General features: G+C 41.1%; 1 protein-coding gene across 2 annotated transcripts in view; it reads right to left on the bottom strand.

Annotated features, from left to right (window-relative positions):
- Positions 1 to 16,973, bottom strand: part of CYRIA (CYFIP related Rac1 interactor A) — a 369,452-nt gene that overhangs the window by 121,776 nt on the left and 230,703 nt on the right. For both annotated transcript variants that reach the window (XM_053709661.1, XM_053709660.1), the window contains exon 8: positions 1,512 to 1,628. In XM_053709661.1, coding sequence (XP_053565636.1) covers positions 1,512 to 1,628 — 117 coding nt within the window. The remainder of the gene's footprint in view (positions 1 to 1,511; positions 1,629 to 16,973) is intronic.

Genomic DNA, 16,973 nt, shown 5'->3' with positions numbered 1-16,973 from the left:
ATTAGAAGGATTAAAAAAATCAACTAGATATATGGTAGATGCTGTGGCAATAATAAAACATAACTTATTGGGAAGGCAAAATAAAATCAGTGTGGGGAAAAACACATTAAAAACAAACAAAGGAGAAAATTATCTTAACTTGCTGAGGTTGTAAAAATGCGTATATACAAGGTTTCTACTCATAGCATAGTCGGTACATTAGGTGTACCTTGTGATCCCTAGGAGTTAAACTTAATAGGGTTATGATTTCTGTGCAAGTTTATGTTTGAGACGGCCAATAAATCTATATTTTATATATTAGCAAAGTAGCAAATAAAATATGATTAGTATTGGTAATCTTTCCACAAACGCTCTTTATTATATTCACTTGCGTTTAGTATCAAGCATCAGCTAATAAGGCAGAAGTGGTAAATGCTTTTCAGTTACTAAATAACAAACAGTATGTTTTTGAAAATCTGCTAGCGATTTAATGTTACAACACTATAAAAACTGAATTAGATTGTGTAGCATCGGTAATCACATACTTGGTATTGTGGTATCATTTGTTGAGTATTTTACAGCTATTTCAAATGAGTTCCCCTGAGTAACTATGTATTAGTAACCATTTGCTAGTTATAAAGCTCCTACACAGATTGCGTTCTGCTGAACATACAAACACATAGTTGAATTTTTTTATTATTAAGTCAAAAAAGCGATGCCCAAATTGATACCCTGTATATCACAAGTGATCCCCCATTAGTTACTCTATTAGTGAGTCAAGTGTGTTCACCAATAATATCCCTGCACATAAGAGTATAACAGTGATATTATTCAGCAAGAGAGTATGAAGTAAATACTAGTTCCATCCAATGGCTAAACAGTAATTAAACAGTAATTAAAGTACATTGCAAAAATGCTTCCATTTAAAACTGAAATGCATTCATGCACATTTCAGTTTTCCCCTTTCTATCCCTAAATATTTTCTAATAGACAAACATGTAAAAGTGAAATTACCTTTAAAAGGGACATAAAACCTAACATTTTTCGTTCATTATTCAGATAGAACATACAATTTTAAACAACCTTCCAATTTGCTTCTATTATCAAATGTTCTTTGTTTTCTTGTTATCATTTATTGAAAAGCAGGAAAGTAAGCTCTGGAGTGTATACGTGTCTACAACACTACATGGCAGCACTATTTCCTGCTTCATGTAGTGCTTTAGGCATGTGCACTCTACCTAGGCTAGGTATCTCTTCAACAAATAATAAAATGGGAACAAAGCAAATTTGATAACTAAAGTAATTTGGAAACATGTTTTTAAAATTGTATTCTCTGTCGGAATAATGAAAGAAAAAATGTTGGGTTTTGTGTCCCTTTAAACCTTTTTAATGAGAATGTATAAATTCCTGCCCATAAGCCTTAGGGCCAAACTAAACAGTTTTGTTAAAACAGCTTCTGTAGAACACAAAAAAAAACAAAAGCAAAAACACATAATGCTTCACATCATATTTATTAATTCAAGAAAACTTACTTCAGACACAAAACTAGTTGTGGCATTGCTAAGAGTCTTCAACATTGGTGTAGCTTCTGCATAGAACAGCGACATTCTATTGGCCATTTCATTGTTAACTTCATTCTCAATATCTAACTAAGAAACAAAACAGAGTATATTAAAGTCCAGACACAAAGTTTTAGCAAAACAAACAATTCTACACTGTTTAAAAGGACAGGGGTCAAGTTCCACAAAAAAAAAAAATAATAAAAAAAAAAAAAAAGTATTCTTACCTGATTAATTTATTTATTTCCAGATATGGTGAGTCCACGGCTTGAGTAATTACTGTTGGAAATATCACTCCTGGCCAGCAGGAAGCGGCAAAGAGCACAACAGTTAAGCTGCTAAGTATCACTCCCATACTCACAACCAGTCATTCGACCGAAGGGAAATAGAGAAAATGGAGTAACACAAGGTGTAAGGTGCCTGAGGTTATAGTCAAAAGAACAACTGTCTTAAAATAAAGGGAGGGGCCGTAGACTCACCATATTCGGAAAGAAAGAAATTTATCAGGTTAGCATACATTTTGTTTTTCTATCCTAAGATATGGTGAGTCTACGGCTTGAGTAATTACTGTTGGGAACCAATACCCAAGTTAGAGGACACTGATAAATAGGGAGGGACAAGACAGGCAGTCCTAAACAGAAGGAACCACCGCTTGAAGAACCTTTCTACCAAAATAAGCCTCAGCCGAGGCAAAAGTATCAAATTCGAAAAAATTTGGAAAAAGAATCTAGAGAAGACCAAGTTGCAGCCTTGCAAATTTGTTCCACAGAAGCTTCATTTTTTGAAAGCCCAAGAAGAGAAAACAGCTCTTGTGGAATGAGCCGTAATTCTCTCAGGAGGCTGCTGTCCAGCAGTCTCTCATAAGCCAAATGAATTATACTTCGTAAACCAAAAAGAGAGAGTAGTAGCAGTAGCTTTATGACCTTTACGTTTCCCAGAGAAACAGACAAAGAGGGCAGAGGACTGGCAAAAATCCTTAGTCGCCTGTAAGTAGAATTTAAGAGCATGTACAACATCCAAATTGTGTAACAAACGTTCTTTGGAAGAAGGAGGATTAGGACACAGAGGCGGAACAACAATTTCCTGATTGATCTTTCGATTAGAAACAACCTTAGGGAGGAAACCTAACTTAGTACGAAGAACTGACTATCGGCATGAAAAATAAGATAAGGGGAATCACACTGCGGAGCTGAGAGTTCTGAGACTCTTCGAGCAGAAGAGATAGCAACAAGAAACAAAACCTTCCAAGATAACAACTTAATGTGTATGGAATGCAACAGCTCAAACTGAGCCAGCTGTAAAACTTTAGGAACAAGGTTATGGCTCCAAGGAGGAGCAACAGACAAAGACAGGCCTGATTTTGACCAAGGCCTGACAAAAACATAATTTATGTAAGAACTTACCTGATAAATTCATTTCTTTCATATTGGCAAGAGTCCATGAGCTAGTGACGTATGGGATATACAATCCTAACAGGAGGGGCAAAGTTTCCCAAACCTCAAAATGCCTATAAATACACCCCTCACCACACCCACAATTCAGTTTAACGAATAGCCAAGCAGTGGGGTGATAAAGAAAGGAGTAGAAAGCATCAACAAAAGAAATTTGGAAATAATTGTGCTTTATATAAAAAATCATAACACCATAAAAAAGGGTGGGCCTCATGGACTCTTGCCAATATGAAAGAAATGAATTTAACAGGTAAGTTCTTACATAAATTATGTTTTCTTTCATGTAATTGGCAAGAGTCCATGAGCTAGTGACGTATGGGATAGCAATACCCAAGATGTGGAACTCCACGCAAGAGTCACTAGAGAAGGAGGGATAAAAATAAAAACAGCTTTGTTCCTCTGAAAAAAATTAATCCACAACCCAAAAAAATAAGTTTATTCTCAAAAATGAAAGAAAAAAAACAAATCAAAAGCAGAAGAATCAAACTGAAACAGCTGCCTGAAGAACTTTTCTACCAAAAACTGCTTCTGAAGAAGCAAATACATCAAAACGGTAGAATTTAGTAAATGTATGCAAAGAGGATCAAGTTGCCGCTTTGCAAATCTGATCAACTGAAGCTTCATTCTTAAAGGCCCACGAAGTGGAGACTGATCTAGTAGAATGAGCAGGGCCTGACCCGACTCCAAATAAGCTTGATGAATCAAAAAAGTTTCAACCAAGAAGCCAAGGAAATAGCAGAAGCCTTCTGACCTTTCCTAGGACCAGAAAATAAAACAAACAAACTGGAAGTCTTCCTGAAATCTTTAGTAGCTTCCACATAATATTTCAAAGCTCTTACCACATCCAAAGAATAAAGCTTAAAAACTTGGAGGGTAATTAGTGGGGATTTATTTACGATATATGGCTAAGATAATCTCGGAATGATAATGAATCTCATAGTGCTGTAAACATTTGTCATTAGTGAGGGAGCAGTACTGTGGTATATCCACATCGCTCTCACCGGTAACAACACAGGATATACTCGTTAAATTTCCCATTACCTGGTTTTTAGCTAATCTCTATAACATTCAATTAAGCGCTATTTAGGGAATATTCCCCTTACAATTGAAATGAGAAGCAACACTTTTTCTAACACAATACTGTGTCCTAGGGCACTAATTTATTATTAGAAGACGTTATAATAATAATACTTTGTTGATACCTACATTTGGTTATTTAGTTAACACCTGTGACTTAGTCGTGGGGTAGTTATTATACCCTAGAATTAATTGTGCAGCATATTACACGCTCATTTGTTCGCTTAGCCAACCCAAATAGTCTGATCCCGCTTGGGGGAACGCTGTGGTACACTTTTAAGCGCCCCCTTCGGTAACTACAATATAGGGGTTAAGCATACCTATGTATAAGGACAATTTGATACACTACTTCACCCCACGATTCTGCAAGCCATATATATATATATATATATATATATATATATATATATATATATATATATATATATATATAGTTACGTCCTAAATTATTAACCCTGTGCGATCCTGGACACAATTTTTTTTTAATATTTTCAATGATTCTATGACAATTTATGTCATCTTTAGGGGTATTTGATAACAAATAAATAAACATATTCCTATCAGAACAGGATGATTTATATATGTGAATTAATGCAGTTTATACTGTTTTTATTCTCACACACACAGTACTTTTTATCCTAATGAACCTAATAAAATTTATATTTTAATATAATCTCTTCCTAGTGCCTATTCTGATGTAAAATTTGTAATTACAGACTCTCTACCCAAGTGTGCCACAGGATACCTCTTTTTCTTTCCTTATATTTTTTGATATATATATCTGGTATCAGGCACTGCCCTCCAGGGATACACAGGCTTACCCTGCAGGGATATTTTCTGAGAGCTTTGACCTGTTCCCACTAATAATTCCCCTTCGTCTTGGGGGGAATTATTAACTTAAACCATATCCAAAGAATATAAGGATCTTTCCAAAAGAATTCTTAGGATTAGGACACAAGGAAGGGTCAACAATTTCTCTATTAATGTTGTTAGAATTCACAACCTTAGGTAAAAATTGAAAAAAATTCCGCAAAACTGCCTTATGCTGATGAAAAATCAGAAAAGGAGACTCACAAGAAAGAGCAGATAGCTCAGAAACTCTTCTAGCAGAAGAGATAACCAAAAGGAACAACACTTTCCAAGAAAATAGTTTAATGTCCAAAGAATGCATAGGCTCAAATGGAGGAGCCAGTAAAGCCTTCAGAACCAAATTAAGAATCCAAGGAGGAGAAAACAGAATTTATGTTTACCTGATAAATTTCTTTCTCCAACGGTGTGTCCGGTCCACGGCGTCATCCTTACTTGTGGGATATTCTCTTCCCCAACAGGAAATGGCAAAGAGCCCAGCAAAGCTGGTCACATGATCCCTCCTAGGCTCCGCCTACCCCAGTCATTCGACCGACGTTAAGGAGGAATATTTGCATAGGAGAAACCATATGGTACCGTGGTGACTGTAGTTAAAGAAAATAAATTATCAGACCTGATTAAAAAACCAGGGCGGGCCGTGGACCGGACACACCGTTGGAGAAAGAAATTTATCAGGTAAACATAAATTCTGTTTTCTCCAACATAGGTGTGTCCGGTCCACGGCGTCATCCTTACTTGTGGGAACCAATACCAAAGCTTTAGGACACGGATGAAGGGAGGGAGCAAATCAGGTCACCTAAATGGAAGGCACCACGGCTTGCAAAACCTTTCTCCCAAAAATAGCCTCAGAAGAAGCAAAAGTATCAAACTTGTAAAATTTGGTAAAAGTGTGCAGTGAAGACCAAGTCGCTGCCCTACATATCTGATCAACAGAAGCCTCGTTCTTGAAGGCCCATGTGGAAGCCACAGCCCTAGTGGAATGAGCTGTGATTCTTTCGGGAGGCTGCCGTCCGGCAGTCTCGTAAGCCAATCTGATGATGCTTTTAATCCAAAAAGAGAGAGAGGTAGAAGTTGCTTTTTGACCTCTCCTTTTACCTGAATAAACAACAAACAAGGAAGATGTTTGTCTAAAATCCTTTGTAGCATCTAAATAGAATTTTAGAGCGCGAACAACATCCAAATTGTGCAACAAGCGTTCCTTCTTTGAAACTGGTTTCGGACACAGAGAAGGTACGATAATCTCCTGGTTAATGTTTTTGTTAGAAACAACTTTTGGAAGAAAACCAGGTTTAGTACGTAAAACCACCTTATCTGCATGGAACACCAGATAAGGAGGAGAACACTGCAGAGCAGATAATTCTGAAACTCTTCTAGCAGAAGAAATTGCAACTAAAAACAAAACTTTCCAAGATAATAACTTAATATCAACGGAATGTAAGGGTTCAAACGGAACCCCCTGAAGAACTGAAAGAACTAAATTGAGACTCCAAGGAGGAGTCAAAGGTTTGTAAACAGGCTTGATTCTAACCAGAGCCTGAACAAAGGCTTGAACATCTGGCACAGCTGCCAGTTTTTTGTGAAGTAACACCGACAAGGCAGAAATCTGTCCCTTCAGGGAACTTGCCGATAATCCTTTTTCCAATCCTTCTTGAAGGAAGGATAGAATCCTAGGAATCTTAACCTTGTCCCAAGGGAATCCTTTAGATTCACACCAACAGATATATTTTTTCCAAATTTTGTGGTAAATCTTTCTAGTTACAGGCTTTCTGGCCTGAACAAGAGTATCGATAACAGAATCTGAGAAACCTCGCTTCGATAAAATCAAGCGTTCAATCTCCAAGCAGTCAGCTGGAGTGAAACCAGATTCGGATGTTCGAACGGACCCTGAACAAGAAGGTCTCGTCTCAAAGGTAGCTTCCAAGGTGGAGCCGATGACATATTCACCAGATCTGCATACCAAGTCCTGCGTGGCCACGCAGGAGCTATCAAGATCACCGACGCCCTCTCCTGATTGATCCTGGCTACCAGCCTGGGGATGAGAGGAAACGGCGGGAACACATAAGCTAGTTTGAAGGTCCAAGGTGCTACTAGTGCATCCACTAGAGCCGCCTTGGGATCCCTGGATCTGGACCCGTAGCAAGGAACTTTGAAGTTCTGACGAGAGGCCATCAGATCCATGTCTGGAATGCCCCATAGTTGAGTGACTTGGGCAAAGATTTCCGGATGGAGTTCCCACTCCCCCGGATGCAATGTCTGACGACTCAGAAAATCCGCTTCCCAATTTTCCACTCCCGGGATGTGGATAGCAGACAGGTGGCAGGAGTGAGACTCCGCCCATAGAATAATCTTGGTCACTTCTTCCATCGCTAGGGAACTCCTTGTTCCCCCCTGATGGTTGATGTACGCAACAGTCGTCATGTTGTCTGATTGAAACCGTATGAACTTGGTCCTCGCTAGCTGAGGCCAAGCCTTGAGAGCATTGAATATCGCTCTCAGTTCCAGAATATTTATCGGTAGAAGAGATTCTTCCCGAGACCAAAGACCCTGAGCTTTCAGGGATCCCCAGACCGCGCCCCAGCCCATCAGACTGGCGTCGGTCGTGACAATGACCCACTCTGGTCTGCGGAATGTCATCCCTCGTGACAGGTTGTCCAGGGACAGCCACCAACGGAGTGAGTCTCTGGTCCTCTGATTTACTTGTATCTTTGGAGACAAGTCTGTATAGTCCCCATTCCACTGACTGAGCATGCACAGTTGTAATGGTCTTAGATGAATGCGCGCAAAAGGAACTATGTCCATTGCCGCTACCATCAACCCGATCACTTCCATGCACTGAGCTACGGAAGGAAGAGGAACGGAATGAAGTATCCGACAAGAGTCCAGAAGTTTTGTTTTTCTGGCCTCTGTTAGAAAAATCCTCATTTCTGAGGAGTCTATAATTGTTCCCAAGAAGGGAACCCTTGTTGACGGGGATAGAGAACTCTTTTCCACGTTCACTTTCCAGCCGTGAGATCTGAGAAAGGCCAGGACGATGTCCGTGTGAGCCTTTGCTCGAGGGAGGGACGACGCTTGAATCAGAATGTCGTCCAGGTAAGGTACTACTGCAATGCCCCTTGGTCTTAGCACCGCTAGAAGGGACCCCAGTACCTTTGTGAAAATCCTTGGAGCAGTGGCTAATCCGAAAGGAAGCGCCACAAACTGGTAATGTTTGTCCAGGAATGCAAACCTTAGGAACCGATGATGTTCCTTGTGGATAGGAATATGTAGATACGCATCCTTTAAATCCACCGTGGTCATGAATTGACCTTCCTGGATGGAAGGAAGGATAGTTCGAATGGTTTCCATCTTGAACGATGGGACCTTGAGAAATTTGTTTAAGATCTTGAGATCTAAGATTGGTCTGAACGTTCCCTCTTTTTTGGGAACTATGAACAGATTGGAGTAGAACCCCATCCCTTGTTCTCTTAATGGAACAGGATGAATCACTCCCATTTTTAACAGGTCTTCTACACAATGTAAGAACGCCTGTCTTTTTATGTGGTCTGAAGACAACTGAGACCTGTGGAACCTCCCCCTTGGGGGAAGTCCCTTGAATTCCAGAAGATAACCCTGGGAGACTATTTCTAGCGCCCAAGGATCCAGAACATCTCTTGCCCAAGCCTGAGCGAAGAGAGAGAGTCTGCCCCCCACCAGATCCGGTCCCGGATCGGGGGCCAATATTTCATGCTGTCTTGGTAGCAGTGACAGGTTTCTTGGCCTGCTTTCCCTTGTTCCAGCCTTGCATTGGTCTCCAAGCTGGCTTGGCTTGAGAAGTATTACCCTCTTGCTTAGAGGACGTAGCACTTTGGGCTGGTCCGTTTTTACGAAAGGGACGAAAATTAGGTCTATTTTTTGCCTTGAAAGGCCGATCCTGAGGAAGGGCGTGGCCCTTACCCCCAGTGATATCAGAGATAATTTCTTTCAAGTCAGGGCCAAACAGCGTTTTCCCCTTGAAAGGAATGTTTAGTAGCTTGTTCTTGGAAGACGCATCAGCCGACCAAGATTTCAACCAAAGCGCTCTGCGCGCCACGATAGCAAACCCAGAATTCTTAGCCGCTAACCTAGCCAATTGCAAAGTGGCGTCTAGAGTGAAAGAATTAGCCAATTTGAGAGCATTGATTCTGTCCATAATCTCCTCATAAGGAGGAGAATCACTATCGAGCACCTTTATCAGTTCATCAAACCAGAAATATGCAGCTGTAGTGACAGGGACAATGCATGAAATGGGTTGTAGAAGGTAACCTTGCTGAACAAACATCTTTTTAAGCAAACCTTCTAATTTTTTATCCATAGGATCTTTGAAAGCACAACTATCCTCTATGGGTATAGTGGTGCGTTTGTTTAAAGTAGAAACCGCTCCCTCGACCTTGGGGACTGACTGCCATAAGTCCTTTCTGGGGTCGACCATAGGAAACAATTTTTTAAATATGGGGGGAGGGACGAAAGGAATACCGGGCCTTTCCCATTCTTTATTAACAATGTCCGCCACCCGCTTGGGTATAGGAAAAGCTTCTGGGAGCCCCGGCACCTCTAGGAACTTGTCCATTTTACATAGTTTCTCTGGGATGACCAACTTTTCACAATCATCCAGAGTGGATAAAACCTCCTTAAGCAAAATGCGGAGATGTTCCAACTTAAATTTAAATGTAATCACATCAGATTCAGCCTGATGAGAAATGTTCCCTGAATCAGTAATTTCTCCCTCAGACAAAACCTCCCTGGCCCCCTCAGATTGGGTTAGGGGCCCTTCAGAGATATTAATATCAGCGTCGTCATGCTCTTCAGTAACTAAAACAGAGCAGCCACGCTTACGCTGACAAGGGTTCATTTTGGCTAAAATGTTTTTGACAGAATTATCCATTACAGCCGTTAATTGTTGCATAGTAAGGAGAATTGGCGCGCTAGATGTACTAGGGGCCTCCTGAGTGGGCAAGACTCGTGTAGACGAAGGAGGGAATGATGCAGTACCATGCTTACTCCCCTCACTTGAGGAATCATCTTGGGCATCATTGTCATTATCACATAAATCACATTTATTTAAATGAATAGGAATTCTGGCTTCCCCACATTCAGAACACAGTCTATCTGGTAGTTCAGACATGTTAAACAGGCATAAACTTGATAAGAAAGTACAAAAAACGTTTTAAAATAAAACCGTTACTGTCACTTTAAATTTTAAACTGAACACACTTTATTACTGCAATTGCGAAAAAACATGAAGGAATTGTTCAAAATTCACCAAATTTTCACCACAGTGTCTTAAAGCCTTAAAAATATTGCACACCAAATTTGGAAGCTTTAACCCTTAAAATAACGGAACCGGAGCCGTTTTAAGCTTTAACCCCTTTACAGTCCCTGGTATCTGCTTTGCTGAGACCCAACCAAACCCAAAGGGGAATACGATACCAAATGACGCCTTCAGAAAGTCTTTTCTAAGTATCAGAGCTCCTCTCACATGCGACTGCATGCCATGCCTCTCAAAAACAAGTGCGCCACACCGGCGCGAAAATGAGACTCTGCTTATGCTTTGGGAAAACCCCTAAGAAATAAGGTGTCTAATACAGTGCCTGCCGATATTATTATATCAAAATACCCAGATAAAATGATTCCTCAAGGCTAAATATGTGTTAATAATGAATCGATTTAGCCCAGAAAAGTCTACAGTCTAAATAAGCCCTTGTGTAGCCCTTATTTACGATCGTAATAAACATGGCTTACCGGATCCCATAGGGAAAATGACAGCTTCCAGCATTACATCGTCTTGTTAGAATGTGTCATACCTCAAGCAGCAAGAGACTGCACACTGTTCCCCCAACTGAAGTTAATTGCTCTCAACAGTCCTGTGTGGAACAGCCATGGATTTTAGTTACGGTTGCTAAAATCATTTTCCTCATACAAACAGAAATCTTCATCTCTTTTCTGTTTCTGAGTAAATAGTACATACCAGCACTATTTCAAAATAACAAACTCTTGATTGAATAATAAAAAACTACAGTTAAACACTAAAAAACTCTAAGCCATCTCCGTGGAGATGTTGCCTGTACAACGGCAAAGAGAATGACTGGGGTAGGCGGAGCCTAGGAGGGATCATGTGACCAGCTTTGCTGGGCTCTTTGCCATTTCCTGTTGGGGAAGAGAATATCCCACAAGTAAGGATGACGCCGTGGACCGGACACACCTATGTTGGAGAAATTGATTTTTGACAGGCTTAATACGAACTAAAGCCTGTACAAAACAGTGAATATCAGGAAGTATAGCAATCTTTCTATGAAATAAAACAGAAAGAGCGGAGATTTGTCCCTTCAAGGAACTTGCAGACAAACCCTTATCCAAACCATTCTGAAGAAACTGTAAAATTCTAGGAATTCTAAAAGAATGCCAAGAGAATTTATGAGAAGAACACCATGAAATGTAAGTCTTCCAAACTCTATAATAAATCTTTCTAGAGACAGATTTACGAGCTTGTAACATAGTATTAATCACTGAGTCAGAGAAACCTCTATGACTTGGTACTAAGCGTTCAATTTCCATACCTTCAAATTTAATAATTTGAGATCCAGATGGAAAAAAGGACCTTAAGACAGTAGGTCTGGCCTTAATGGAAGTGGCCAAGGCTGGCAACTGGACATACGAACAAGATCCGCATACCAAAACCTGTGGGGCCATGCTGGAGCCACCAGCAACACAAATGATTATTCCATGATGATTTTGGAGATCACTCTTGGAAGGAGAACTAGAGGTGGGAAAATGTAAGCAGGATGATAACACCAAGGAAGTGTCAGCGCATCCACTGCTTCTGCCTGAACATCCCTGGACCTGGACAGGTATCTGGGAAGTTTCTTGTTTAGATGAGAGGCCATGAGATCTATCTCTGGAAGCCCCCACATCTGAACAATCTGAGAAAACACATCTGGATGGAGAGACCACTCCCCTGGATGTAAAGTCTGACAGCTGAGATAATCCGCCTCCCAATTGTCTACACCTGGGATATGTATCGCAGAGATTAGACAGGAGCTGGATTCCGCCCAAGCAAGTATCCGAGATACTGCTTTCATAGCTTGGGGACTGTGAGTCCCACCCTGATGATTGACATATGCCACTGTTGTGATACGGTCTGTCTGAAAACAAATGAATAGTTCTCTCTTTAACAGAGGCCAGAACTGAAGAGCCCTGAGAATTGCACGGAGTTCTAAAATATTTATTGGTAATCTCGCCTCTTGAAATTTCCAGACCCCTTGTGCTGTCAGAGATCCCAAACAGCTCCCCAACCTGAAAGACTCGCATCTGTTGTGATCACAGTCCAGGTTGGCCGAACAAAAGAAGCCCATTGAACTAAACGATAGTGATCTATCCACCACGTCAGAGAGTGTCGTACATTGGGATTTAAGGAAATTAATTGTGATATCTTTGTATAATCCCTGCACCATTGGTTCAGCATACAAAGCTGTAGAGGTCTCATGTGAAAACGAGCAAAGGGGATCGCATCTGATGCTGCAGTCATGAGACCTAAAACTTCCATGCACATAGCCACTGAAGGGAATCACTGAGACTGAAGGTGCCGGCAGGCTGCAACCAATTTGTCTGTTAGAGACAGAGTCATGGACACTATCTGGAAGCCTAAAAAGTTGACCCTTGTCTGAGGAATCAAGAAACTTTTTGGTAAATTGATCCTCCAACCATGTTTCCGAAGAAACAACACTAGTTGATTCGTGTGAGATTCTGCAGAACGTAAAGACTGAGCTAGTACCAAGATATCGTCCAAATAAGGAAACACCGCAATACCCTGTTCTCTGATTACAGAGAGTAGGGCATCTAGAACCTTTGAAAAGATTCTTGGAGCTGTTGCTAGGCCAAATGGAAGAGCAACAAATTGGTAATGCTTGTCTAGAAAAGAGAATCTCAGAAACTGATAATGTTCTGGATGAATCGAAATATGAAGGTATGCATCCTTCAAATCTATTGTGGACATATAATGTCCTCGCTGAACAAAAGGCAGAATAGTCCTTAGTCACCATCTTGAAAGTTGGTACTCTTACATAACTCTTACATAACGATTCAAAATTTTCAGATCCAGAACTGGTCTGAATAAATTTTCCTTCTTTGGGTTAATGAATAGATTTGAATAAAACCCCAAACCTTGTTCCTGGCATGATTACCCCTGAAGACTCCAGGTCTGAAACACACTTCAGGAAAGCCTGAGCTTTTACTGGATTTGCTGGGATACGTGAAAGAAAACATCTCCTCACAGGAGGTCTTACTCTGAATCCTATTCGATACCCTTAAAACTTTTCTGGCGCTAATAATAACCGGAAATGACACACTCGCGTCACTAATGACGCAACTGTGTGTAAGGCTTCGGAAATTACGAAGTTGCGTCATAGACTTATTTTTCGCGACAAAAAATTCTCGCGCCAAGAATGACGCAATAAAGTTAAGCATTTGACGCACCCGCGGGCCTAATACCGCCCGCAATTTGCAAGAAGTAGTCAATTGAAAAAAAGACTAAACCCCAGGTAAGAAAAACATTTCTTAAAAATTTTTTTTTTATATTCCCCAAATATGAAACTGACAGTCTGCAGAAGGAAATACATGAACCTGACTCATGGCAAATATAAGTACAATACATATATTTAGAACTTTATATAAATGCATAAAGTGCCAGACCATAGCTGAGGTGTCTTAAGAAATAAAAAACATACTTACCAAAAGACACCCATCCACATATAGCAGATAGCCAAACCAGTACTGAAACAGTTATCAGTAAAGGTAATGGTAAATTGAGAGTATATCGTCGATATACCTATGAAATAGACCCCCGTTAGGGAAATCATCGTATTCAATAAGTGATACTCCCTTCACGTCCCTCTGACATTCGCTGTACTCCGAGAAGAATCGGGCTTCAACAATGCTGACCTCCATAGGAGGCAAAGTTTGTACAAACTGAATTGTGGGTGTGGTGAGGGGTGTATTTATAGGCATTTTGAGGTTTGGGAAACTTTGCCCCTCCTGGTAGGATTGTATATCCCATACATCACTAGCTCATGGACTCTTGCCAATTACATGAAAGAAAAGATTGCTTATCTGGCACATTCGCCAAACATTTATGTAGTAAAACTGAAAAAGCAGAAGTCTGACAATCCCTTCTCCAGGCCTTCCTGAAAAAAAGATAAAATTCTAGGAATTCTAAACCAAGAGTAGCCAGTGTATTCACACCAATAAAGATATTAATGCCATATCTGGGAGAGATGATATCTCCACTAGGTCTGCAAACCAGATCCCGCAAGGCCACACAGGGGCTATTAGAATCACCAATGCCCTCTCCGGTTTGATATGAGCAATGACTCATGGAAAGAGAGCAAACAGAGGAAACAGGTATGCCAATCTGAAAACTCAAGGAACCGCCAGAGCATCTACCAGAACGGCCTGAGGATCTCTTGACCTTGAACCGTACCTTGGAATCTTCTCGTTCTGACGGGACGCCATCAGACCTAACTCCGGCACCCCTCATTTGAGAACTAAGCTGGAAAACACCTCAGGATGGAGTTCCCACTACTCGGGATGAAAAGTCTAATTGCTCAGAAAATCTGCTTCCCAGTTGTCTACTCCTGGAATGTGGATGGCAGATAGACCGCAACTGTGGGTTTCAGCCCACTGAAGAATCCGATTAACCTCCTTCATGGCTAAGGAACTCAGAGATCCTCCCTGGTGATTGATGTAAGCCACAGAGGTCATGTTGTCTGACTGAAACCTGATAAACTGCACTGAGGACAACTGAGGCCAAGCCAATAGAGCATTGTAAATCGCCCTCAACTCAAAGATGTTGATGGGAAAAGCAGACTCCTTCCGAGTCCAAAGGCCCTGAGCTTTTAACAAGTTCCAGACTGCTCCCCAGCCCAGCAGGCTGGAGTCCGTGGTCACAATCACCCAGGAAGGTCTCCGAAAGCATGTGCCCTGAGATAGATGTTCCCGAGAAATCCACCACGGGAGAGAATCCCTTGATGACTGATCTAACTCTATTCTCTGAGATAGATCCGCATGGTCGCTATAGATAGAGCAAAAGGAATGATGTCCATGGAAGCCACCATCAGCCCGATTACCTCCATACATTGAGCCACTGAAAGATGAGCAGAAGCCTGAAGAGAGAGGCAAACAAATCTGTCAGACAAATCATCAATAGAGAATATATTATGGTCCCTAAGAACACTGCTCTTGAAGCAGGAGAAAGGGAGCTTTTTTCCAGATTCACATTCCAACCGTGGGAACGAAGAAAAGACAACAATATCTCTGTGTGAGATTCTGCTAGTTAGAAAGATGGCGCCTAAACCAATAGGTCGTCCAAGTAGGGTGCCACAGCAATTCCACGAGAAAGCATCACTGCCAAAAGAGCCCCTAGAACCCTTGAAAAAATTTCTGGGAGCCGTGGCTAGACCAAATGGAAGGGCCACAAAACTGGAAATGTTTGTCAAGAAAGGCAAATCTCAGGAATCTGTGATGGTCCCTGTGAATATGAATATATGCATCCTTTAGGTCTATGGTTGTCATGAACTGACCCACTTGTACTAAAAGAAGAATGGAGCGTATAGTCTCCATCTTGGAGGATGGAACTTTGAGAAACTTGTTTAGACACTTCAAGTCCAGAATGGGACGGAAAGTTCCCTCTTTTTTGGGAACCACAAATAGGTTGGAGAAGAAACCGACCCTGTTCCTGCATGGGAACTATCACTCCCAGGGAGGAAAGATGTTGTATACATTTCAAGAACGCCTCTCTCTTTATCTGGTTTGCAGATAATCTTGAGAAGGAATCTGCCTCTGGGAGGAAAAGACTTGAATTCCAATTTGAAACCCTGGGATACTATGTCCACAGTCCAGGGATCTGGGACATCTCATATGCAGGCTTGAGAGTACTGAGAAAGTCTGCCCCCCACCTGATCCGATCCCAGAACGGGGGCAAGCCCTTCATCTTGATTTGGAACCAGCTGCAGGTTTATTTTATTGTTTCCCCTTGTTCCAAGACTAACAACCTGTAAAATGGCATCTGCAATAAAGGAATTGGCCAATTAAAGAGCTTTAATCCTATCTTGAATGTCTTCCAAGAAAGTCTCTATTAGAAGAGAATCAGACAAGGCGTTGAACCAATAAGATGCCGCACTAGTCACGGTGGCAATACACACCGCAGGTTGCCATTGGAGACCTTGATGAACATAAATCTTTTTCAAATAAGCCTCCAGCATCTTGTCCATCGGATCCTTAAAAGAGCAGCTATCCTAAATAGGAATAGTGTTTCTCTTAGCCAGAGTGGACATGGCCCCTTCAACTTTGGGTACAATATACCAAGGGTTTTTAATGGAGTCCTTGACAGGAATTGTTTTTAAAAATGGGAGACGGGGAAAAAAAAGACACCCCTGGTTTCTTCCATTCCTGTGAGAATTTCCCTAGCACGGTCCAGCACAGGAAAAATCTCCGAAGTGGAAGGTTCATCGAAGAAACTATTAAGTTTACTAGATTTCTTAGGAGTGACGACAGGGGCATCGGAGTCATCTAAAGTAGCTAAAACCTCCTTTAACAATACACAAAGGTATTCAAGCTTAAATCTGAAGGATACCACCTCAGTCTCAGAAGAAGGAATTATAGTGTCTGAATCTGAGATTTCACCCTCAGAAAGTCCCCATGCATCTTCCTCATCAGACTTATGAGAAAGGGCAACTTGGGAAGCAGAACTGAGGACAAGCACCTTACTTTCTGAATTTCTAGATTTCCTCTTGCGTTTTCCATGTAATCGGTGAATGGCAGCTAATGCCGCTGAAGATACCTGGGCAGCAATTTCTGCTTTTAAATAAAGTCCACTAGGAGTTGAGGAACCGCAGGGCACTGCATGTGATGCCATTGAGGCTTAGGACGTAGCAGGAGAAAGCCGAGGTATTATTTTAACAGTATCATCCTGAGACATTAGGCTCAAACATTTTATCTTTTTTTTTGCAAGGTTTTCTTGACACATGAAGAA

This window comes from Bombina bombina, chromosome 4 (assembly GCF_027579735.1).
Source record: "Bombina bombina isolate aBomBom1 chromosome 4, aBomBom1.pri, whole genome shotgun sequence".
In the NCBI taxonomy this organism is placed as follows: domain Eukaryota; kingdom Metazoa; phylum Chordata; class Amphibia; order Anura; family Bombinatoridae; genus Bombina; species Bombina bombina.
Note: the sequence above shows the minus strand (reverse complement) of the source record. Positions and strands in the feature narration are given on the sequence as shown.